Raw genomic sequence first — 27,399 nt, 5'->3', positions numbered from 1 at the left:
AGTCCAGAGTAGAAGGATGTGTTTCAGGAGGTGGTCCAGTTGCAATTGACAAAAGACAAAAAGTTCATGGTGTTTTGAGAATTGAAACAGGAGAATTGCCTGGGCCCTACTTCCTCAATGTCCTTTTGACTCTACTTTGAGTGATTTTCTTAGCAATGCTGACTTCATTTTGAGTCTTCTTTCACAGATGAGAATCCAGGGTGGTTTCAAGAAGCTATTAATACTGGCTAACACTTACTGAGCATTCAGTATATAATAGGCTTATTGGCAATTTTGGAGCCCTTATAGTGTATGAGGTTAAGTTCTTTATGAGAATTATCTCAGACTTTTTACAACAGCAGTTCTTAATAAACATTTTGGTTTCAGGATCTCTTTCACTCAAAATTAATGATGACTCCATATTGTTTATATGCATTTTATCTATCAATATGTATTAGAAATAGAAATTAAAACTGAGAATTTAAAAATACATGTATTAAGTAATTTACAAGTAGCAATAATAAATCTATTACATGTAAACATAGGTAGCTTTTTGTTAAAAAATAACCATGTTTATCAAAGCCAAAAGGATTAACAAGAAGATTGGCATTATTTTACATTTTTTGAATTTCTTTTATGTCTGCCTTAATCTAACATCTAGATTCTTTTATCTTCATCTGTGTTTAATCTATTATGCATGTTGTTTTAGTTGAAGTAAATGAGGAAAATGTGATTTTTCACAGATATATGAATGGAAAAAGGTGAAATGTTTTTATAGCCTTTTCAGATAATTGCAGATATTCTTTGACACTACACTAAAATTTGGCAAATGGTAAAGGTTAATTGCAATGTGAAATCTGAAACCATTTCAGTGAACTTTTGTATTATGTTACGCTAAAATTTATGCATCTATCTATACTTTAAATGGACTTTTAAAAAAAAAAAAAGGACCCTTTACCACATATATGGATTTGTAATGTCATATATTAGTCAATTGGAAAATATTTATACAGACCCTCGAAATGTTGCCATATTTCATTATGCAATATCAAAAAATCCTATTTGTTAATATTACCACCCATCTCATCAGAAAAGTCTTTAAGTCGTGGAAGGTTGTCATGCTCATGGTAGCAGATGCAAGGTTTCCAAATTCTAACGTTTGCCCGAAAACTCAAATTTTACTATTGACAGCAAATGCCTTCAGATGTTTCCTTGAAAAAAAACAAGTTCACTTCATTAGTTTTCAAAAAAAGTTTTTGACCAATAACCAAGACTAAATAATCATAGCTTATATGTCAGTTATTCTTTCAAGTAAACATATTCAATGAAGATGTGGTCAGTTTAGCTTGCAACTTAAATGATTGCACAATCTCTTTTTTCCTGAGAAAACTGTATGCAACATACAGCAGAGTGCAGTAGGCATGCCTCTCATTTCATCATGCAGAATATTACAACCTTATGGACTAAAAACATTTTTAAAAATTAAACTAATTAAATTACATAAAATAATTAAATTAATAATAATTTGCACTGTTTCATAAAAGATATTCTTAAATAAAACTAACTTTTTTTCATTGTGAGTGTATGGTTAATAAAGAATTCAATGATTACCAGTAGACTTTTGTGCCATTGCCTTAATTTGTGCTAAGGCACCAAGAGTTTTACCCACCATTGCTTTTGCACCATCAGTGCAAAGGTAAACACAATGAAAAAGGAAAACAATATTTTATTATTATAAAAATACTTTTGATCTTATATCTTCAGAGAATTGTTCAGGATGACAGCCAAGATGTGGTAGAGTTAGGATCTAAACACATCAGGAATGATTCTAGAGCTTGTTTTCTTAATCCATTCCAGGACAGTGATGCCTAATGGAGGATAGCTACTGTTTATTTCCATCCCTCTTGGCCTAGTCAAGAATGGTAGAGGTAGAGGTAGAGGTAGAGGTAGGGGTTGCTTAGGTAGGGCTAAACAAGGAGGGCTTGCTTAGCCAGAGTTACAGTTGGTTATTTCTAAGTTATCATTTCAAAGGGGAGTTTTATGGCGGTAGCAAGTGAGTATCTATTAATACTTCCAGGAAACACTAGAAATAATATATATATAAGAGAGAACCCTAGAAATAAGTATTTTTTAAAAAAAATCCTCATGGTTCTGTAAAGAGTGAAAAGAAAAGATTGTTTTAGTCAACAGTTCATGGTTTTCAAAGATTTGAAATAGAAAAGAGTAGAAGGTGCAAAATGTTGATTTCAGAGAAAATGGGAAAATTGCACTTTTGAAATACAATGAATCAAAAGTGGTGTATAAAGTGATCATTCATGGCATTTTGCAATATCCTGGAAAGTAAGAAATGAAATTAGCTAGAATAGATGCAGTGGGAATAGAAATAAAAGGGTGAAAATTAGAAGTACTCAAGAGATAGAATCAACAGAACTTAGCACGTAATTGTTGACAATGTCCAGGAAGAGACGAGCCAAAGACAAATTTGGAATATTTTGCCACACCCACACTGTTCTTGTATATATGGCAAATCTCCCCAACTAGACTATAAGCTCCTTGAAAACAAGAATCATATCTTTTTTTTTTTTTTTTTGGTGTTTTATTAGCACAATTTGACACAATGTTGAGCACGTTATTGGTACTCAAATAAACAAATGCAGAATTAGGTGATTCAAACTTTAGGCCTCTTACATTAAAACCAAAAAACCCCCTTCACCTGACCTTTCCTTATTAGTTTATTCATACAAATTATTTCAAGTATTCTTCCATTTAGTTTAACTCCACAAACATTTATTGAGTAGTTGCTGTCACTAGGAATTGGATGGAGAGCTAGAAATATAGATGCAAATATAGTGTGGCCCCTGTCCTCCAGATGCTAAGAATCTAAAGGAAGAGAGACACATATATGAATAACTTTATGGTCTTACTCACATTATGAATGAAGTCATGTGGAATCACAGAGGAAAGGGCAATCACATCTGCCTGAAGCAACTGGAGAAAATATGAGATAGCATTTGAGATGAATTTTGGTGTTTGAATGGTAATTCAACAAGAAGAGAAGAACTATTCTAGCTAAAGGAAGCAGGTCAGTTTAGTTCATGCAAAAATTTATTCAATTCTTTTCACATATAGGTGCTACATGATTCTGGCATAGGAAATATATAACTCAGCTTTGATACTTTGAATTGATGCTCACAGTAGAACAGAGAAGATAAACATGTAAACAAGTACAATACAATGTGCTGTGTGTAATAATAAAACTGTGACCCAGGCACAGAATAATACAGAGGAGGGTGAAGGGGAAAGTGAGGAACCACTTTCAGGCATTTTACTTTATATGCTGCCAAGGGGTATATAAGGCTACACAGAAGAAAGTTGTAAGGAGCTTAAAAAAAAAAAAAAACAGTTACCCTAGGATCATATCTCTGGTTTGTGGATATATTTTCTTTAGTCACTATGTTGACCTGTGTGACAACCATGGAATATGCCTCACAAACTGCCAACTACAGGGAGCATAACTGACCATGTACATAGATTTCAATTTAATAATTCTCCAACATTGAAAAATGATATTTACTTAAGATTTACAAAGATTTACTGTGATTTCTGACTTCAGTAAGGAGGGGAGAACAATCTTCCAACTTTAGACCCCCATTCTAGAATGGCAACCATTCATAAGAGCTAAAGAGTATCTCTTCCCTTTAGATAAGATATATATATGCTCAATCCCCACTTCTCCTTATTTTATTCCCAGTACAAAGATCATATGTCATTTAACCACACTCTTGCTCTGTCGTTTTACCTCTCCTGGGCCCATTTATAACCTCCTATATATCTTTTCTGCCTTCATAACTATTTGCATTTGAGATCGGTTATTTTGAGCATATTTGACCATGAGAATAGAGTGAAGTGAGTTAGGGCTGGAAGCCGGAAGAGCAAGGAGGAGAACTGATGAAGTTCTAAGCTGGGGCAGTGATGATAGAAGTTGAGAGGAGCTGGATGGATTTGAGGATATTTTAGGGGTAGAATCAACAAGACATAATGCTTAGTAAAATATAAGGGCTGATGAGCAGGCAGGAATCAAGGATGACTCTCAGATTCCTTGATGTGGTAACAGAGTGCTTCATGAGCTTCTCCATTTCTTTCTTAGTTTTCATACACAAAGTGTTCTGGAAGTTTTCAGAAAACACAAGAAGAAATGTCATTGGAAATAAACGGCGTAATAGGGGTACAAGAGAGGGGCTCCATTGTTACTGACTTACACTGGAAAAATACGATGAAGAAGTTGAGAAACAATGTTTGGAGCTGTTGAGAAGTGTATATTAGCTTCTAATGGCATTTCAGTTAAATACGATTGCAGGGCACAAGAGAGATGTTACTTGGCAGTTTTGTAGTTGAGTGTCACTGACAACATCCTAAATCAGATCTTAAGAATTCATAACTCAAATATTGTATTTGATCCCAAATTACTCTCCTTGCTTTCTGACTCATCCCACTAAGCCTATTTTTGATTTGGCCTGCACACGGTCCTTGAATTAGTCATGGTAAAATATCACATTTATCATGTCATTCCTTATTACAAAAACCTGGTTTCTCCAGGAAAGTCCATACTTCTAGGTTTGGCATTCAGAAAACGTATGCATGTACCCTCAAAGAGTTGTTGTGGGGACCAAGGAAATAACTGTACCTGGCATGTATTCCTGATATTCCTGCAGTTACCACCGTTTTCTTCTTGCCAGTATCTTTTTTTTTTAAATATCTTATTTATCTATTTGAGAGAGATAGCATGAGAGAGCACAAGCAGGGGGGATAGCGAGAGGGAGAAGTAGACTCCTGATGAGCAGGAATCCTGATGCGGGGCTCAATCCCAGAACCCTGGGATCATGACCTGAGCCGAAGGCAGATGTTTAACTGATTGAGCCACCCAGGCACCCTCTTGCCAATACCTTAACTATCCTTAAAAAGGGAGTTGTAAGGTCTACACAGTGCCTGACATGTAGAAAGCAAACCATGAGTGCTAGCAATTACCATTATTCTTTCTCAAGACCTCAGTATTTTTTTTTTCCTACCACACAAGTGATACCAATAGATCTCTCAAACTTACAACTTGATTTACCTCTTGCCAACTAGTTTCCCCACCCTTATCACAGTCTCTACATCTCTTATAGAGATGACATAGGACATCTCTGCCCAGGTATGCAACATCTTTGATTATTTTCTTTCCTTGAAAATTCCAGCCATCAATAAGTCCTGTCAATTCCACCTCCAAATCATGTCTCAAATCTTGCCATCCCCATTGCTACCAGCTATCCAGCCACCATCAGTTTCTGACCTGGGCTGTTTCAACTGGTCTTCCTGTCCCCACCTTTGGCTCTCTCCAATGTTTTTAAACAGCAACTAGTGTAATCTAAACTAAATCAGACCATGTTACTCCCTGTTTTAAATCTTCATGATCCACAAACCTTACACCCCCAGTGTCTGACCCCTGCTACCCTCTCTAACCTCATTTCCCTTCTTTACCTAACCAGTCTACAGCTCTTCTGGCTTCATTTTAGTTCCTTGAACAAGTCAAGCACTTTCTTCTTCTTAGGACTTGGTACATTTTGTGCCTCTACTTGTAACTCTTTTAACTGCCATACTGCTTCACAATTCTACCCTCTTCTTATCTCTACCCCTACCTTTTCTTTGCTCACTTTCATTGAACATTTTTGGCCATTTTTTTCTTCTCTCTTTTTGTTTCTATCTTCCAAGGAGACTTCAGTGTCAGCCACAAAGTACCCTGACTTGATCATCACTTTAATGCATTCACGTAACCTTTACTACAGTCACATGACTATCAATGAGTACCACTTCATCCCTGAAATCTTGAGCCCGAAAATCCCAGTGTTCACAGCCTGCTGGTCCCTCTTCCATCCTCTGTTCTCCACGAATCTGTACTTTGACCTTGTCATGATCTCAGTCTTTTTACCCACCTCTGTTTTTCCAGGCTGAGCATATTCCTTGCTTCTCTTCCTTTTCTATCCTTTCTGATTTGCATTCCTCATTCCTTTGAGAGTTAACCACATTTGCTTTTCAAACCTCAGCCCTAAAGCAACCATACCTTTCCTTTCCACTGTTCATGATTACTAAGCTCTGTGGGAGAAAATCCCATAATCATACTGATGATGTCCCACCTCAGTGCTGCTCAACAAACCTCTACTGATCCTAACGTGTTTTTCTTGCCTCGCAGGTGCAGTTCCAATATTTTACTGCTTTATGTAAGTCTCCAAATTCATTCTAGACTTTCCCTTTGGTGTCCTGACATCTAAATGTATAAGGCAAAGACATTATCAGTTAAGAACTCCTTCAGCTTTTTTCTCCTCTACCTTAAAATGACCTTATAAATTCTTCTGCCTTAAAATAACACTTTATAGTAATTTGATCATTCTTATCCCAGATAGAAAAGTATCCCTCTTCCCACCCAAGGCTGAGGTATGCTATCTCAAAAAAACAAACTGCCATTTGTTTTTTTGTTAAACATGTTTTGTGAGTATAATGTATGTGTGTGTGTGTGTGTGTGTGTTTATAGTAAGATATATTTATAAGGAAAATTAAAGATGTTCTTGCTCAAAATGACAAAAGTAAAAAGATCTATAATTCTGATATCCGTTGAAAGCAACTTTAATATAGTGGTGAATTTACTTTCAAACTTTTTTATGCATATATATTATAAAATGTAAATCTTATATTATATTCTTTCTTATATTGTATTCTTTCTTTACCTTTCTTTATAAAAATATATTCATGTCATAATACCATTGGATTTCTTTGTGTGGTTATACCACACATATTTAGCCAATATTTATGGTAGGGACTCAAAGAATCTGGACTCTAGACCCTATTCTCACTCATCTTTCTTTAGGACTTTGCTTCCCATGGACTCCCTTTCTCTTTTGTACCTTCAGTCTCCTTTCCAGGGGCTACTTTCCCTTAGCCTGCAGACATGCTTTAGTCCTCTCCCTTCCACCCTCTAAAATCTTTCCTCTACTCCTGCCTCCTTCTCATCAGACACTACCACGTGTCTCTCCTAAGAATAAAACTATTTCACAAAAATAGTAATCTACCTTTAGCCTATCACCCCTTTACTTATCATGAGTTCTTTGGCCTAATGTAAACTAGCATTCTCTTTCCTCCTGTTTATTGAAACCATTTCTTCTCCACACACACACCCCAAACCCCTGAAAACACTTTCCTCCAGTTACCAGTCCCCAAACACAGACCTCCTGGTGGTTCTTCAGCAGCAAATCCTAAATGCAACTCCTAGAAGTTATAAGTAAGTGAAAACAGGCATCTCTTATCCCTAGACTAAGAATGTTATTCAAAAATACATGGATTGTTGGATAACATCTTAAAACATTTTTTTTTTGAGGAGGAAAATCTTTATGAAGATAACTGTAAGCAAGAGTAGTTAGAAATGTCCGAATTACACTCATATCTTTATACTCTAATAATGGGCCTGTGGCCATTCATCTTTTTATATTGCAGTATGTTATAGAATGTGTATATGAGAAAAACTTTGAATGATTTTAACAAGTAATATCTATGAAAAAAGACATCTTTTTATTCTTTGTGCCATTCCAGATTCACTGCCTAAAATAAAATATCTTCCAAAACAATTTGGAAGATTATTTGCTAACCAATGGATCTTTCTGTCAAGTGACATTTTTCTCCTGCCATATAGCTTGAGGATTACTTTAATTTGCTATTGTTTGTTTTAGCCTTTTTTGAGATCTTCCTTCTATCTTACTAATATTGTTCACTATTCTGTGGTTAATCACTAGTCAAATTTTACACTAGTAATTTTCAATCTGAATGTATATCAGAAACTTACAGATTAGAGGCTGAGGTATGATGATATATCCAAAAACAATATGCATATTATTTTGTAGTATAAGTGATATTAAATAAAAATAAACAAATGTCATTGCTGGAGCAGCTGTGCAGAAAATAGACCTGTATATTGATGATTCTTGGCAGAGAGTTAAAGCAACATATAGATCCTCCTGGAATGAGGGGGGTGTATAGGATTCTTGGAGTCAGTAACAGGATATATAAAATTTCAGTATTATTCAAAACAGGACATGGCTGTTAAAGGTTAAAAGAGTTTGAGTCTTTATCTAGCCTTTATTTATCTAACAATTTTCAGGACTGCCAATCTAAGCATCCCTTTCCCCACATTTCGAATTTTTAGCTAAATTATCTTTACCAAAAGAAATAACATATAGTAAAAGTGTAGGTTAAAACTCATCAACAAATAGTTGTTGGATGAATAAAGGCATGAATGAAAGAACACACTGTCTGACTTCTATTCTCCCATATTGTCCTCAACTTATAAAGACCCTTTTAACAGTACTATGTGTCAAACCAAAGAAGATGAACTAGTAATGATTGATTATCTCCCATGTACCAAGATCTGTGCTCAGGACTCTGCTGATACATGTCATTTGCTTTCATCTTTCTGACACTACTGTGAAGTAGGTATTATCTGCATATTACAGATGAAGAGTCTAGACTCAAAGTTAAAAACTTAGCTAATGTCAAATAGCTAACAAGTGCAGAGCTGGCACTCAAACCCAGGTCTGAATGGCCCAAATCCATGCTTTTCCATTAGAAATTTTCTGGGACACCTGGGTAGCTCAGTCAGGTAAGCGTCTGACTCTCAATCTCAGCTCAGGTCTTGATCTCAGTGTTGTGAGTTCAAGCCCTGCCAAAAAAAAAGTAAAAAGAATTTTTTTAAATATTTTCAGATATTGATAGGAGTGGTTTAGACCTTTTTCAAAAATCCAAAATAGTGGTTTGTTAGTATGATCATTTTTATTATGTATCCACCATCAAATTATTTTTCCCAGGAAAGGCAGTGTGATATAATGGAAAGAAAATGATATTTGGAGCCTAACAAATTTGATTTGAATCTGAAATCCACTGTTTACTTGTTTTCTGTGTTTAGCTGTTACTTCACTTTTCTCAGCCTCAGGGTTTTTCATTTGTTTGTTGTTTGTTTTTTAATGTATAAAAAGGAGGAAATAGTATCTACTGAATGGGGGATTATAAAACACTTAGGTCAGTGTTTAGCTCATAATAAATATGCAATAAATGTTAGTGTCCTTTAGAGAATTTTTAGTATTTTTGTATTTTTTGTATTTTTTGTATTTTATTAAGAACTTCATAATTTTTTAAAAAGTCTCCCTCTTAGTTTGAATTATTAAACACTTTTACTATTATTAATTAGTAATTAATATTTTTCTCATTAAAAGTAAGTCATTTGCTTTAATATCTTCAGTGTCACCCATGATCATACTGTAATTAAAATTCCATATATTTTTTTCTCTCACATTTATATAATGAGCATTTCCTATTGTCATTATCACTACAATTTTAATGGCTCCAAAATAGTCCCACATTCAGATAGATGTACCGAGTATTTTTAACCATTTCTCCATCATTTGAATGTTTGTTTCCAGTTGTGAGTTGTTCTTTGTTTTGTTTTGTTTTTAACATTAAAAACATAATACTGTGATGAAGCTTTGAACACAAATCTTTGTACACATCTCTGATTATTTCTTTAGGATAAACTCCTAGAATTGAATTACCAGATTAAACAATACTTTAAAATAAGAACTTCTAAAAAGTCAAAGAAATTCTTTATAAATAGAAAATTCTGTAGGGACGCCTGGGTGGTTCATTGGGTTAAGCAACTGACTCTTGACTTGGGCTTGGGTCATGATCTCAGGGTCCTGGGATTGAGCCCCGCCTTGGACTCTGCACTCAGCAGGGAGTGTGCTTCTCTCTCTCTTTTCCTTGCCCTCTGCCCCTCCCCCTGCTCGAGCTCTCTCTTTCTCTCTCAAATAAATAAATAAATAAAATCTTTTCAAAAAATTCTATAAATGCCTATGATTATGATATTTTTTTTTCTCTTCTTTTTTGTAACCCCATTTTGGGGGGTAATTTTCATTTAGAGAAAAACTTTGAATGAAAGAGGAAATTTCCTGAGAATATTATATTTATATTTGCAACCATCAGTTAAATGGTAAAGTGTCTTTCTTTTTTGTTGATTCGTTTTCTGAGAAGAGATGGAGCCTAGTACATGAAAGCGGAAGTACCATTTGGCGAGGCAGCTGACTTGTGCTCCTGGGGGAGAATCGGCAAATACGAAGGATTGGGAACCAAGAGAAAGAATGGTTCATGCCAGCCACGTTCATCAGTCATGGAATCTGCCCAACTGCAAGGGAACAGCAGTCCACCCAGAGCCCTGTACAGGGACCACCCTCACTAGCGTGGCACCTCACAGTTGCCATTGACTGGGTCAAATATCAACACTCGGTTAATTAGCCACAATTCTCAGGATTTAAGGGTGTTAGCCAGTGGTCTGCCTGTTCACATGGAGAGATCGCTGCTCAGAACTGAGAGGTTCTGGGGTCTGGCCCTGCAGCTGGCTGGCTCCGGGATGGTTGTCAGGGGACTGGAGTGATTCAGCCGTGGAGAACAGCGAGCAGGAATTTCACTGCTGCTTGTTATCTGTCCCTCGTTCCACTGACTGCTGCTGGCTGGTAGCAAAGGCCCGAAAGGGACAGCTGGGAAAGAACAATAAGGAGAGACAGGAAAACACTTACAATAATTTCCTTAGCTGAAGTTACATGCACATCCTTTAAAGAACCGCAGTGACTGGCCACGCCCAGCTGGCAAACTGGTTTTAACTGAAGCACAAAATTTGCTTTTGGAAATCCATGAGGCTGGAAACACAGGTCCAGGTATACTCTGCCTCTACCTACCACTTTTCATTATGGATTTCTTGATCCATTCATTCTTTTTCCTCAGAGTAGATTTGAGGGTAGGAGAATGTATATTAGGAGATGCGAAGGCCACCATATTTTCCATAGTAGAGTCATTTCTAAAAACAATACTAGTTGCTAGATTGTCATCAGAGCTATTACTTCAAAGATCTATTGATTCACAGGATAAGTTTTAAAAATGCAGTAGTGATCTACTTCTACCGCTAAAGCATTCCTTTTTCTTTGTTGGCAAGAGTAGTTTTCCTACAAATCTAGCCAAAGATCCAGAAGAATCCTTTAAAGTCGTCCAGTTTAACCTCTCAATAAATGCTCAGGTCCCTTGTGTCCAGTAACTAAGCAGCTGCTCTATCAGTAGAGCATCCTCCTTCCCCCCCAGTACAGCCTGGCCCCAATTTGGACAGTTTTGTCTCATCATTCATCCTTCAGCCAAGCCACAATTTGGATACCTGGGCTTTCCATTTTTATTCTTTTAGCCGCACAGAACAAAATGGCTTCTACTTGTATATTATATTTCTTAACACATTGTGGACTTTTACTGTGTCCTTTCTGTGTCTTCCCTTTAGATCTTAAATATTCTCAGTAAGTTTGTTTCTTCATTCATTCACCAATTATTTACTGAACAATACTATGTGCCCGAGAAAGTACCAAGAAACAAAGATGAATACTACACGGTTTCCTTAGTTTGAAGGAAAGACAGACTCATAAATATATAAACTCAGAATAACACAGTGCATGTCATAGATAAGCACAGAAATCTTTAAAAACTTAAAAGAGGACTGAATTACCCAGAGAAGTGGAGTTGGAGTGATCATTTAATATTTTCTGTAGCACATGCCTTCTGAGCCTTATCTTGGATAATGGGAAGAATTGTGCCAGGCAAAGGGGAGGTGGAAAGTTTCTGGTAGAGAAAACAGCATGAGTAAAGGCCAAGAGATGAGTCATAATGTCAACTGTGCAGGAAAGGGCCAGCAGCTCAGCTGAGTATTCCTGGGAGTGAAAGTGTAAAGCTGGAAATGAAGAAGATAAGGTTAAGGGCTAGATAATGAGTATGTTTCTCAAATGGCAAAGTTTTGAGTGCCTTCTCCAAAGGTATTGATATTGTCAGGAGAAAGCATTTGTGTACCTCCCAGTCTGTGCTTGCCTCTTTCCTTACCCCTTTACTCAGGAAATGATTATCTCTGAGGTGCTGATTCTAGTGAGACCAATATTCTCCAGTTGATCTTCTTGGAACTAGACCCAAATTACAATGAAAATACTCATCTTCCCATTCTTTCCTTCCAAAACCCCTAGATCTTAGAGAAACTGCCTCATATGTCACCTAAATGTTGTCCTGGTAACTATATACATGACAATGTAGTTTATGTTACAGTGAAAATGTACTGATTACCAGATGCCAGACTATCACTGCCTTTTCTGCTCTTCCTTGGATTCCATGAAGGGAGAAATCATCTGGTCTTATTCCCTCTAGCCTTAGCTTCCCTGTAGCCTTACACTTAACAGGTACTCAACCAATCCTACCAATAGGTACTTAAAGCCAAGAATAGATTCACTTGCACTCATGGTAAATACTTATTTCATCCAGTTCATTTTGCTTTCTTCATTTGAGCTTTATTGTCTATGTCTTGGACCTGGCATACCCTTTCTCACCTCAGAGATTTTACATATGTTCTTCATTTGACTGGAACATTCTGTCCTCCACCCCAGTTCCCATCCTGACCCCCTTAAAAGTTACTAGCTGCTTTTCACCTTCAGGAAAAGTCCCTATGCTTCCTTCTTCTGTTGGCCACTCCTACACTCTGCCCTTCCTCTTCATGTGCCTCATCAACTGACATATTCACCACTGTAGTCCCAGAACTTAGTCCAGTGCCAGGCACAGCACTGGTGTGTAACAAATATTAAATAAATTTATGATTACATGACTGCTACTGAGTAATATCTCTGTTCAATGAGCATTGGTTTTTTTCAAAGAAAAACAGAATTAGAGAAATGTCAGAAGTATAAAGACATGGGATTTTAGTTGTTATGGTTGAATTATTAATTTCAACCTTTCCACATAAATGTACAATTGTGAAATCAGCCTTCTGGAATTTTTATTATTCAGTCAATAAAAATTGCTAAACATTACCTTGACATTTGTAGTGATGTAACTGTCAAGTTATGGCTGATCTTATCTTGACACTGAACTTTTCTGATTAATTGAGTGTCTTAATTAATTTTTCTGGATTAACTACTAAATTCTTAGTTTTCATCTCTTTTTATCCAAGAGCAGAAATTAATCAAGTAGTTGTAAATTTAGTAAGCTATCTTGGTTATAGTGAAATTAAACACCCAGTGATAGAGGACTGGTTAAATAAATGATAGTTTATGACCTTGATGAAATAGTATCTAGCCATTTAAAATGGATAATTATAAACACTACCTAGGTGTATGGATATGGCTTAAAATATAATACGAATTAGAAAAAAACATCAGAACATAATATGGAAACATAAGGTAGCCAGGGAGATGTAGATTAAAGGAAAATATGTAAATAATAAATACATTAAGTAAGATGGCTTGTGAATTTGGGGAAGACTTTAATTATGTCTTACGTACAGATTTAGAAGGCTATATGTACATTGGATGTCAATTACTGTAATCTGCATGAGTAAATATGAAAGCTTTATTAGAATATAAACTATCACATTTACATGCCACAGTAGTAATACATTCCTTGTCAATATCTATTGCAAATTAAATTCTGTTTATTACTGAAAAATATCTCACATTTATTATAACTCTAGAAGGGAGACCTGCCTTCTGAAGTCAAAGCTTCTTGTTATATAGGAACACATTTACTTGATGCATAACAGTACTGGAAATAAAATTAAAACAGCCAAATTTCACTACCCTACCAAATCAATTTTCATGTAACTGGTTTCCTTCCATTCTTTTTCATATGCATGTATAATTTTTACAACTGACGCTAATGTTTCTGCATTTTTTTCTTAAAAGCAAAAATATAAGGCCCTTTGAATAAGCAAAAATGAAAGACCCCTTAAATTCTTGCAACACAGAGACAAACTTGAGTGTTCTTCCTGACCTTCCTTTGTCTGCTGACAGTGCACTTTATAGCTTTGTATAGAAGACTGTTATCACCTGATTTCCATTTGAGTAGTAAGATGATAACTCGAAGTGCAAGGGGAACTAGGTTTAGGTGACAGCCATATCATTTAATGTCTACTTATTGTTTCTCCAGGGGAATTCTGGCCTGGGATTCAGTATTGCTGGAGGGACAGATAATCCCCACATTGGAGATGACCCTGGCATATTTATTACGAAGATTATACCAGGTGGTGCTGCAGCAGAGGATGGCAGACTCAGGTAAAGCTCTGAAACGTTAGAATTATTTGGAAAGTAAATCTGCCACATCAATGAGACATGTTTATACCTTTGGAAAATAATAATTTTACAAAGCTCTGTACTTGAAAGAAATGGCTGTCAAAGCAAGCTTTCCGTAATGACTTTGCAGATTTCTTATTACTTACTAAAATTCAAACTAGTATTTAATTTGTGTTTGTTGACAGGCACTACGTTTAACATTCAGCCTGGCTCTGTAAGGAGAGTACGCAGAAAAATCTTGTGTTCCATGGGGCCTTCATTCTGGTTGGAAGGAAGAATACTCAGAGCTAGTGAGCAAATAATAAAATGTATCAAAAAACAATCTACTGTAAATAGTATTAGCAAATAAGGCAATGGTATAGATACTGTGTGTATTCATAGATTCAGCGACCATTTATAAGGGCTTTCTCCAGGAGTTAGAACAGAGAGTCTAAAAACTATTCCGTAGGAAGATTCTATTAAGATTTTCACTAACCCCATAAATCTGAACAAGAACACAGAGGGAGAAAGAACAAGTTATCCCAACAAAGAGAGAAACCAACTTGACTTGGATGAGGACCACAATGTGAGGTTAAGTAGGTAGATGGAGCTCAGCATAGAGTCGTAGCTGCTAGAGCCAGGGCCCCCACTCTTGAAAGAACTGAAGATTGTTTGGGGAACTAAGGGTCACACACATGGGACAATTACTAAATAATATAAAAATCTATCAGAGATCAAAGCACCCCCTACAAGGCATTGTAGGGAACAATTAGAAGAGATTTCCCTGGGGAGAAAAACGTGTCCCAGTATTCTTCTAGTGCTTCCACCACACTGTGTATCCCCTCAGGCCATGAAGTTATATATAGAAGTGAATCAATAAATTCTGTCTGAATGAATGAATGAATGGATTGATTAATTAATTAATTAAAGGAGATGAGGTAGGAGGGTAAATTAATGAGTAAGAAGAGGGAGGCTTGCATAAGCAAAGTCCTCTAGGTAAGAATGATGAGCTTGCATGGAGCCACAGTGGACACTGTGAACTAAGAATCACAAATGTATGCTCTGTAGCCTGTCCTCAGTCTGCTTTTTTTCATTAAACATAAGTACGCTATTTTAGTGTTTTTCTTTTAAAGCAGCCAAGGACACTTTTGTTCCCTAGCCACTTGTTCTGATGCAGTGATTCCTTAGGACAGCTTGTGGAAGAGAAGCACGGATTTTTTTTTTCAGGTGCATCTGCATCTCCTATCAACATGAAAAACAAGAGTGACACTCCCACAGGAAACCCCTGCTTTTTGACAATAGAATTTTCAAACTGAATTGATGAGATTAATTTCTGAGTAAGGAGATATCCATGCTACAAGAGTAAACAATTTGAAAAAGATACTGTGTAATTCGTATGAGTCACAGTGGGGACTGGGTTTGCTAGTATTGAATGCTGGAGAAGCACCATTTTCAAAATTTAGAAATAGAGTTGTTGGAAGATAGTTCTGAAATCAATGGTCCACAGTTGATCTCCTCATCTCACACCACTCTGCCTAGAAGTAGAGGAACTTCCCTCTCTTAGCCAAATTCTGGCTTTAAGTTTGGGGTAGAAGAGCCTTTATGTTAAACATGCTTACCCTACAGTTAAGAATGAAAAGCAGCAGTGCCACCATTGTTTGCTTGCAAATCTAGGTGGCAGTCTCATGCCTATCGAGGTAAAAGGAAGTTCTACTAGAAGCAGCATTCAGTAGTTGTAAAGAGAATAATCATAATGCTAGCTAAAAGTTATTGATCTTTTTACATGTGTGGAGCATTGTGTTAAAATAGATAGAAATAGAGATGTACATAAACACATACAGTCTTCTAGATACTCACAACATCCCTATGTGGTAGATACTAGTATTTGGCCATAATATTAACTCATGAAATTAAGGCTTAGAGACTAAGAAGATCATCCAGCTAGCTTTGAATACATCCAAAAATTCATACTGAATATCACTTGTGTACTCTCTAGACTCTACATCATTTGGTCTCTGCCTAAAAACTCTCAAAGGTAAAGTTTTTCACAATGTTAAGGGGCACCTCTAAACATTACAAATTTGGTTATTTTTCTATTGAGCTACAGTTTTCTTTATTCTGACCTCTACCTGTGAATCATTACGATGGCTTCCTGGAGCCAGGGCTATGGTCTAGGACTGCGTATGTGAATATTGCCTCCTAAGGTTGTACAGTGAACAACTTTGAAAACTGAACAGTGATTTTAACTCAAGCATCCAAATATACCTACTCCCCAGCCCACATTGCAGACTTTTGCTCATGTGAAGAGAGCTATTGGGTAGGTCTCCACTTCATTTTGATAGATCCTTGCTACTACCATGGAGATTATTTCCCACCTCACTGCTTCCTGCCATGAACAGGGATGGCCAGGAGACGTTGAAGAGATCAAGAATAACAATCAGTTGAAAATCTGGCAGCAGGACATTAAGTATAGATTTTTAGAATTTGGCAATTTATCTAGTTCAAAATGTACATTTTACAGATGAGGAAACTGAGGCTCAGAAGAGTGATTTATCCTGAGGCATAAATCTTTGGAGGCTCTGCTTTAACTAGGATCCAAATGTCTTGACTCAAGTAATTAGCACCATAAGGTAGTTTTGAGGGACAGTAACACCCAAGCCCACCCAAGAAGTCTTTTCTCAGTGTGGCAGGAACACTGTTCAAAGATGGGCCAACAAGCTGTGAGGAGTATTTTTTTATCTCACCATTAGTGCTTCAGATAGGGGAGCAGCACATTACAATGTGCTCTGGAAAGATGTAGGTTCTAAGCTCTGTATACTAATATAATTGATCTTGGAAAGTTAGACTCTTTCAGTCACTGTGTTCTCCTCCGTAAAATGATGATACTCATACCTATTCCATTGAGTTGTTCTGAGGATTCAGTGAGAAAACTTATGTCCCTAGCTAATCAGCATATATTAGATGCTCAGTAAATATTAGCAATGTCTCCCCCCTTTTCCCTATCTGCTCTCTCTACTCTCAGTGGTCTTTCCTCTGCTCTTGCCTGTTTTTCTCTTTTTCTCTATGGTTTTCTATTACGTTTCCTCTCTTCCCGTCCATCTTTCTTTCAGTCTCCTTTCAGCTGCCACATCTTTCCCTAAGCTTCCTGTTCCTTTCTGTTCATAGCCCTTTTTCTCCTGCTTATAACATGGAATTAAAGCCCATTTAGAAACAAGTATGGTATTAACTAAGGCTCTATATTTCTGTTCTTGAGCTTATAATACAGTTAGCTGAATCTGCTATGTTTCCTTCACTTAAAAAATAAGCTCACAAACTAAACATGGTTATGTTTTACTTGAAAAATTCTTTGTTCTTCCATATGAGTTAGAGACTTAAAATTTTTAAGTGTCTCTTTTCCACGATAAATTACATTTTTGAAAATTAGATAACACTAAAAATTTATAATGAAGCTGAGGCCCAGAAAAATGAGGTGATGGGTCTGCCCCCAAAAGAGGAGAAATTTGGACTCAACGTCAGTGGATATATTATAATCAGATCAGCAATAATAATAGCAGAGACCAACATAGTGCTTCAATGTATTGAAGTATTCTCCTGGCACATTAACTCATCTAAAGTGTACAACAACAAGTGAGACCCACGCTTTTCAAGTAAAAAAAATCTAGGCACTGGGGTGCCTTGGTGGCTCAGTCAATTAAGCTTCTGACTCTTGATTTCAGCTCAGGTCATGATCTCAGGGTGGTGAGATCAGGCCCGGCATCTGGCTCTGCATTCAGCGGGGAGTCCGCGTGAGATTCTCTCTCTCTCCTCTCCCTCTGCCCCTCCCCACCTTGAAGTCTCTCTATATATATCTCTCTTTCTAAAATAAATAAATAAATCTTAAAAAAAAAAAAAAGGAAAGAAAAAGAAAGAAAATCGAGGCACTGAGAGGTTGAGTAACTTACACAAGCTTGTTGGAGCCAGAATTTGAACCCAGGCAGTCTGACTACAATGTCCATGTCTTTACTTTCTAAATTATGCTGGGGGAGAGCAGGGAGACACTTAAAGACACACTGTAGTAGGCAGCACTCTAAAAATGTCACTTCTCAGGATTCACACCATAATCCATAGAACCTGTGACTATCATGAGATATCACTCCTGTGATTACGCTATGTTATGTTATATGACACAGTTGACCTTAAGATAGGGAGAGTAGTCAAGTGAGCCTGATCTAATCATGAATTTTAAAAGTGGAAAGTTTCTCTGGCTGGTGGCAGAAAAGAGATTTAAAATGTGTGAAGTACCTCACCCTCTGTTGCTGGTTTGAAGACAGAGGGAGGAGGCCGTGTGAGAAAGAATGAGAGTGGTCTCTAGAAGCAGAGGGTCTTCAAGCAGGCAGCTAACAAGGAAGCAGAGATTTCTGTCCCACATCTGCAAGGAACTGAGTCCTACCATGACCACATGAGCTTAGAAGAAGACTCTAAGCCTCCAGTTAGATAAGACTGTTACTCAGCTGACATCTGGATTTCAGCCTGCAAGAACCTAAGCAGAGATTCCAGCCATACTGCACCAGACTTCTGACCTATGAAAACAGTGAGCTAATAAATGGGTGTTGTTTTAAGCTGCTAAATTTGTGGTCATTTTCTAAGGAGCAATAGAACACTAACATATACATCATTCTAGGAATTCCAAGTTCATTGTAAAAAGCCTTCCTGCATGAGCTAAATCACACTCAATGTAAGGTGAGTGTGCAAGCTTAAGAAACGGATGAAATGAGAAGCGGTTCTCTCCCTAATGAGATTATACTCCAAAGTGCGCTCAGGTCTCAGGGGTTGCCCCAGCTGAGAGATGTAAAAGAAAGAACATGCTATTTGGAGTTGGAGGACCTGGATTTCAAGTTCTACTTTCTAGCTGTATGGCCTTGAGACTCTTTTTTAAGCTCTCTGTGCTCCAGTTCCCTCACTGGTTAAATTGGAGATAGGGGCATAGATCTCAGAAAGCTGTGGTAGGGATTAAATGCAACGGTAAGCATGAGAGAGCTATATAAAATTCAAGGCCCTCAACACAGCTCTTCCACCAAGCCAGCCATTTAACTGCGCGCTGAACTTAAGCCACAAGTCTGTGACAGCCAGGAAGGGATAATTATGGTAGAATTCTAAAATAACCCCCAATGACCCACATCCTGTATAATCTCTTCCCCTTGAGTGTGGGAAGAACCTGTGAGTATGATGAGATATCACTTTCCTGATAATATTGTTTTATGTGGCAGAAGAGATTTCACAAATGTAATTAAGAGTTAATCAAAAGAAAGATTATATTGTGTCAACCTGACCTAATCCAGTGAGGACTTTAAAAGCCAAGAGATTGTCCTGCTGGCCTGAACAGAGCAAACTTCCATGTTGTGAGAGGCTCTACGGAGGGGGCCGTGTGGCAAGTACCTGAGGGCAGCTTCTAGGAGCTGAGAGTGGTCCCCAGCCTACAGCTAGTGAGATAGAAGATTTCAGTGACACAGCTAAATTCTGACAATAGCCACATGACCCTGGAAAAGGACCCCATGCTCCTGAAAGGAACAACATCCAGCTGACAAACTAAACAAACAAACAAAGCAAACCTTGACACCCTGATTGCAGTCTTATGGGACCCAAAATGAAGAGCTCCACTAAGCTGTGCTCGGACTCCTGACCCACTGCAACTCTGAGATAAAAAATGTATGTTGTTTTGAACTTTAAAATTTGTGGCAATTTATCACTCAGCAATTGAAAATGAAGATGAACACTATGGAATTCTGACTCTGAAACTCCCTTATGGCTGAGTGCAGAGTGGCTTGCCCATTGACAGCCTCTGCCAGCCAAACCACATTCTGAACCTCAGAAACACTGAGCAGACCTCACAGCTGGTCGCAGGCCCTTCACACACCTGGATGCAAGGGGCAGAAAGCACAATGAGAAGCAAGAGATAGACCAAGGTCAGAAACAGGGAAGAAACCAGTGCCCCAAGGGGAGAGATAGCAGAGATCTGTTTCATCTGATGGCTGGAGATGTGAGTCTAAGCTAGAGTGAGAGATAGAGCCAGAGCTATAGAGAAAATGGGGAACGAGGGCTAAGTTAAGAGGCAATGCAAGAAAGCATATAGTGATTTAGATGAATTTCTCTGGACAATGATCTTTCCCCTATGTAACCTCTTTTTAAATAAAACTTATTGTGTATATGTGTTTGGGGATATGATAGTTGTCCTTTGTGGGATATATATAAAATGCAGAAGAGTAGACAAAAATTAAACAAAACACAACACATTAATTTTTACACTACTCAGAGTCAATCACTATTAACATGTTTTGTGCATTTATTTCTGGGGTTTTTTGCCATTTTTTAAAATTCTGTTTAGATCATGCTCTCTACATTTAGCATTTGTTTAACTTCACATAACCTTATTTCATAAACCTTTCCCTAGATAATTTTTTGAAATCCTCTACAACTATTTTAATTGTTGTTTAAAAATATATTTACCATTTACATTGTTAAGAGTTTATTTTCAGTTTCTCAGCATTTTAAATAATTGGCAATCTTTTAGAAGACATTGTTGACCCTGTTTTTCATAATTTAGAGTATATTTCTGGTAGTAGAATTTCAAGACCAAAAAGTATGATCATGTTAAAGAGTTTTGACAGATATTGCTAAATTTCTTTCCAGAGAGACTGTACTAAATTTTACTTCTACCAGCAATGTTGGAGAAGGCCTATTTTACAATATGTTGTCAGTATCGCATGCGCTTACACATATAATTTGGGGCTGTTTACCAAAATAAACAATGGTGTATTTCCTTGTTTTACTTTGCATCTGTTTGACAGCTAACAGTAAGATTGAACTTTTCAAAATGTTACGATTTATTTGTATTTTTTTCTTTTGGAAGTGGTCATTAAATTTTGGTAACATTACCTATCTTTAAAGTAAGAACATTTGGGAAAGAACATTAGGTTTTCTTCTAGAGCAAAATAGATATATTTCCATGCTTTGGAGAATGATTTTTATCTCTACTTTTGTTTCTGAACCATAAAAATGCCCTTTGTGTGGCTTCAAGTCCCTGGATTGCTGCGGACCAATATTGATCTGTCATCCTGGGGAAGAACTATCACATGACAGCCTCCGCTTGGCAATACAACAATGACATTTTACACAACAGTGCATTTATTAAACCCATCCACAGCACAAAAGCAGCATGTAGTAGCAGGCAAAAAATATGGCTGCTTGCCAATTTCCTGACAAGTGACACAATTTAATCTCTCAGCCCTCAGCACAATAATATCTATTCCTAGACAAGATGAGAAAAAAAGTTTTCTTTAAATCCATTGCTTCATTTGTTCTTTCCATGTCTGTTTATGGGTAAGGCTGGCTTTGTCCTTATAAAATCCAAGACAACATACATGTTGATTTCAAGCAAGAATAATATTGATCACACTGAGGTTTGAAAATATTGACCAAAGTTGAGAGGTCAGGATCAAAGTTTCAACAATACAACTCCCATGTATAAACCACAGCATTGTCCTTTTGGCTGTCATTTGGTAACTCACTCTCTGATTTTTTTCATTAATTCATATCCATTAACTCGCTAGTGATTTTAAAATAAGGAAGTAAGGAGAAAGAGAGAGAGGAAAGGGAAGAAAAGGAGCAAAGGGAAGGAAAGAAAGAAGAAGAAAAAAATTGATCATTAGGAGTGAAAGACAACATATAACTTGGAAATGGAGAAGACAAACATAAACTTAATATTTTCTGAGCAAATGAAAAGCACCAGGCAGAGGAAAGAGAGCAACTTCCAAGCATCGCTTATACCCAAGACCGACTTTCAGATTGTTTAAGGAAATAGAAGATTTTAAGTAAGTAAAACTGCATAAGAGATTGCTGAATTTTTAGATTACCTGTCCACATGGAGCTTTCATGAGTTTGGATGATTGCAAATTAAAACTTTATGAGTCACCGAGACCAACCTATCAATTTCCATAATAACCGAATTGATTATTGCTTGAAATGAATATGATGATGCTACATTTTTCAAAGATAGAGACTCTCAGTGTCTTCAAAACCAAGTGAATTTTTCTTTCATTATTGTTTTGAGGGTAAAGCAGGACATAAATCCAACTGTTACCCTGAACAACAGCTTCATAAGAAGCAAGACATCATTATTTAGTGCAAATGATACCAGTGCCCACCTTGGAAAGAAATATGGTGAGGGAGATTTCAGTGGACTCATTCTTATGGATTATTTCCTTTCGTGTCTGCCTACAAGAATGAAAAGGGGTAAAATGGAATAGCCCTGTGTCTTGATTTTCTCTATCAATATTATCAGGCCTGAATGTGTTGACAATCTGTTAGACAGAAAAAAAATCACTTAGCAAGTAGTTCCATGGTGACTGGTAATGATGAGTCCCCAACAATCTAGAACTACGCAGGAACATTTCTAAACAAGAAGAATTTTAGCTACAAAATTGGTAGAATACCAGGTGTCATAGCTGGAAAGACATCTCCAACAATTTTCCTATTTTGGTCAAGTGTTATGTAATCTAATAAGAGAAATACTTCAATTGGTTAAACAAAATAGCTTTATGGCAAACATGCCTCCCCCACACACTTTTAAACAAATTATGCCAAGACTTCTAGATATCTGCACGCAAAAGAATTAAGTTGGGCCCCTACCTCATACCACACACAAAAACTAACACTATGCCGATCACAGGAGTAAATCCTCATGAGTAACCATTGAATTAGGTGGTGGTTTCTTAATATGACAACAAAACAACAACAAAAAAACAGATAAGTTGGACTTATCAAATTTAAAAACTTCTGTGCTTCAAAGAATATCATCAAGAAAGTTAAAAAAACAACTCACAGAATAGGAAAAATATTTGCAGTAATACATTTGATAAGGGACTTGTGTCCAGAGTATATAAAGAACTTTGACAAATCAAAAATAAAAAGACAAATAATCTAATTTAAAAATCAGCAAAGATTTTTGTGTTAGTTTCCTATTTCTACTGTAACATATTACCATAAACTTAGTATCTTAAAATAACACAAATTTATTATCTTATAGTTCTGGAGGTCAGCTATCCAAAATCAAACTCACTGAAATAAACTGAAGATGTTGCTCGGAGGCTCCAGAGGATAATTGGAAGAATCCATTCTTGTCTTTTCCTAGCTTCTCAAGGCCAGCTGAATTCCATGGCTCATAATCCTTTCCTCCATCTTCAAAGGGCATCAGTCCAATCTTTGCTTTTGCTGTCATATCTCTTCTCTAACTGTAACTCTACCACCTCCTTCTTCTAAGGACTCTTGTGATTACATTTGACTCACCCAGATAATCCAGGATAATCTCCCTGTCTCAAGATCCTTAACTTAATCATATCTGCAAAGTTTCTTTGATCTATAACATAATATATTCATAGGTCAGTTATTAGGTCTTGAACTTTTTTATGGGGGATAGAGAGGGATTATTTAGCCTACTGCAAATTTGAATAGATATTTCTTTAAAGAAGATATACAAATGGTGAATGAGCACATAAGAATATGTTCAACATTATTCATTAGGGAAGTACAAATCAAAACTATAATGAGATACTAATTTATACCCAGTAGGATGGCTATAATCAAGAAGATAAATAATAACACATGTTAGCTGGGATATGGAGAAATCAGAAGCCCCATGCACTGCTGGTGAGAAGGCAAGGTGGTACAGGGGCGCCTGGGTGGCTCAGTCGTTAAGCGTCTGCCTTCGGCTCAGGTCATGATCCCGGGGTCCTGGGATCGAGCCCCGCATCGGGCTGCCTGCTCCGCGGGAAGCCTGCTTCTCCCTCTCCCACTCCCCCTGCTTGTGTTCCCTCTCTCGCTGTCTCTCTCTGTCAAATAAATAAATAAAATCTTTAAAAAAAAAAAAAAAAAAAAAGAAGGCAAGGTGGTACAACCGCTATGGGAAACAGTCTGTCAGTTCCTCAAAAGTTAACAGTTACCACATGAATGGCAATTCTACTCCAAGGTATATACCTAAAGAGAATTGAAACTTATGTCCACACAAAAACATTACTTATAATAGCCATAAAGTATAAACAACTCAAATATCTATTAACAGATGAATGAATAAATAAATTTGGTATATCCATACAGTGGAATATTATTCTGTCATGAAGAGAGATGAAGAACTGATGCATGCCACATCATAGGTGAAACTTGAAAACACTGTTCTATGTGAAGGAAACCAGATACCAAAGGCCACATACTGTACAATTTTTATTTCTATGACGTGTTCAGAATAGAGAAATTCATATAGGTAGAAAGTAGATTAGTGGTTGCCAGGGGCTGATAATGAACATGGGATTTCTTTGGGACATGATGGAAATGTTCTAAAATTAGATAGTGCTAATGATTGTACAACTCTGAGGCTATACTAAAAATCAGTGAATTGTATACTTTAAAAAGCCAAATTTTAAAATATGGGAACTATATCTCAATAAAGCTGTTATTTAAAATATCCAGTCATTCTTTTCTGGGAAAAAATATTTATTATTTACAAATATGAATATTTTTTTCTTCTATTTTTAGAAAGCTCACGACTTCTTCACATTGCTGCTACCAAGTTACAGAAATAATTCGTTTGAAGTTCCATCATTTAGGAAAGTTCTTTTATGAAAAAATATATTCATCAAAGAGAGAGGACCTATGGTTTGGGCTCCATGCCTGTACAGTCTCAGTAATCTTTAAAATAGGCAAATATCACACCATGCTCCCATTTCCTAGAAAAACTAACAGATATTTGACCTTATGTCCAGGTACTAAAACATCAACACTTTAGAAAAATTATGTGACAAAGTTTTTTATTTTCAAAAGCCACAAACAAATCACAAAGTGCTTTAAAATTTAGGAGGATTAATTCAGACTGAGTTTTATAAAGTTCAGTTATCCAAATATACTTTAGGAAGAAAAGAACATATTGATCCTGCCAAAGGAACAATGGAATTGGTAAGACATAGATGTGGTGGCTCATATCCCTTTAGACTGGCTTCATGAGGCTCTAAATTTTCTGATTTGATTCTAGTCCCTGCTTTATGTGTAGAGAGCAATTTCTGGCATTGTTTGTAGATCTAGACTCAAACTCCCAGTTCATACTGAAAGTTAACAAGATGCACTGCTTTCGTGAAGGACAGAGACACACCTGGGGGTCTCCACCACTAACTAGCTCAGAGGCCTTGAGAATGTTACACAATCTTCTTGATTGTAGCATTTTTCTCCATAAAATGAATATGATAGAAGGTCTTTGGGAATTTTCTGTTTCAAAGTCAAATTGTGATTATTTGACTTTTGTTGACTGAGACATTCAGAATGCCGTTATAGTGGTCAGATTAAATCTGTGGCTCTGAGAAGATGCAATCTTCATTATATTCCCAAAGCAAAGGGCTGATCACAACTTTAAATGCTGATAAGGTATTTGTTATTATTTATTCCTGATAGTCTCCCAAAAAGGCATGTTGTCATTCTAATATTCTGAAACTATATTTGATATTGATTTTAACAAATAGCTGTTTGGGATCTAGACCAAAATAGAACAGTTTGGGGGCGGCGGGGAGAAGGGCAAAGCACTCAAACTAACTCCTCATTTCTAGTTCAATAATTATTTTCAAGACTGATTTTTCTGAACAGTTACAAATTATATTACTTAGAAAGACCTAATAAGATGGTCAGCTTCGTGCAAGCATCAAGTCATTACAAATTGGCTTAACAGTAAGATGCCAAAATCATTAAGATGTTAGAGCTGTTTAATATTCATTCAGCTCTTACTCAGGGCAGGGGATGGTAAAAGTAACAGTAAAATGAAGACTTACATGTCATCTCCTGAGTGAAGTTTCTCGATGCTATGCAGTCCATGCCAGGCAACCTTTACTGACAAGCTATCCCTCCATCCTCCCACACCCTCCACCCACCCACCTGTGCATATTGCATTTTAGTTTCCTCGGGGAGGCTGAGGCTGGAAAACCAGGTGAGAATTTAGGATGTTAGACTCAGAGTTCTGTACTAGGATAGCAGCACAGGGAGAGCAGACCCCAGCTCCCAGCCCCTCACCAGCCTTTTCTCTTCTTGCTCCCAGCTCCCTGCTGCACCACGAGGAGGGTGGGGACATGCCCGTGACACTGCAGTTTGCACAGCCAAGCTTCATCCACACCCTCTGCAAATAGTCGTCCTTCCACCACTTTTGAGTCTAAGGTTGTGCACAAAGCCTGCACCATCAACCCTTTGGAACTTGAACTTGGGAAAGCGGTTTACACAGCAGTAAAGTGGGCTGAAGTCAGGGAATTCCAGAGTATGTCTGTTGTGGGTGAGGGGGAGTCCACCCTAAGTGGTCATTCTCCCTAGGCATTATAGACTCCCTATGAGGAGATCTTTAGTGAACATTAATCCCTTAAAAGTTAGTTGGCAGGTACAATAAGGGAAATGTATTCATTGACTTTTGAGGCCCAGTAAAAATAAAATAAATAGGATATGTATGTTATTGGTAGAGTTATTGGCTTATAGGATTTCTCATATTAAGTTTTGCAGAATTAACTGTTGTCTCCATCCCAATTTATAGAGAATAAGTTTTGCTTTGTCTTTTTTTTTAAGATTTTATTTATTTATCTGACAGAGAAAGAGAGAGCACAAGCAGCAGGAGCTGCAGAGGGGAGAGGGAGAAGCAGGCTCCCTGCACAGCAGGGAGCCCGATGCAGGGTTCGATGCGGGGCTCCATCCCAAGACCCTGGGATCATGACCCAAGCCAAAGGCAGACACTTAACCTGACTGAGCCACCCAGGAGCCCCAGTTTTGCTTTGTCTTAATGATAACACATGTACTTGCTTTAGATGACTGAGTTATTTTCTTGATTATTATATCTGAAGAGAAAAAACATAGAAATTTCTAAGCCACCTTAAAATGCCACCATTCTGTATGTCTGAAATCTCATGGTACTTATTCAATACTCTATCTCCTATAACATCTTACACTGTCCTTTACGCATAATAAACACTTGGGACTAATAAGAGCTGCTGTTTATTAAGCTTATTATATGAACTTATGAAGGCTCAGGGAGGTTAAGTTACAAGTGGCTGAGCCAAAATTCTAACCCAGTCTGATTAATTCCACAATCCATGTTCTTCCTACCACAGGACGTGACTGCAATTATCTGCAGATGAAAAACTGAACATATATTTAAGTATCTATGAACACAGAGCCATACCAACATCCC

At 37.1% G+C, this 27,399-nt stretch overlaps 1 protein-coding gene across 26 annotated transcripts in view; it reads left to right on the top strand.

The window, feature by feature from the left end:
- Positions 1–27,399, top strand: part of DLG2 (discs large MAGUK scaffold protein 2) — a 1,693,368-nt gene that overhangs the window by 1,076,854 nt on the left and 589,115 nt on the right. For 25 of the 26 annotated variants that reach the window (XM_032393569.1, XM_032393582.1, XM_032393556.1 and 22 more), the window contains one exon: positions 14,044–14,168. The exons of the other annotated variant lie outside the window; for it this stretch is intronic. In XM_032393569.1, coding sequence (XP_032249460.1) covers positions 14,044–14,168 — 125 coding nt within the window. The remainder of the gene's footprint in view (positions 1–14,043; positions 14,169–27,399) is intronic. 26 annotated transcript variants of the gene reach the window in all.

Source organism: Phoca vitulina, unplaced genomic scaffold (genome assembly GCF_004348235.1).
Source record: "Phoca vitulina isolate PV1807 unplaced genomic scaffold, GSC_HSeal_1.0 scaffold74, whole genome shotgun sequence".
Lineage (NCBI taxonomy): Eukaryota > Metazoa > Chordata > Mammalia > Carnivora > Phocidae > Phoca > Phoca vitulina.
The sequence above is the reverse complement of the archived record's forward strand: the minus strand, read 5'-3'. Positions and strand labels throughout refer to the sequence as shown.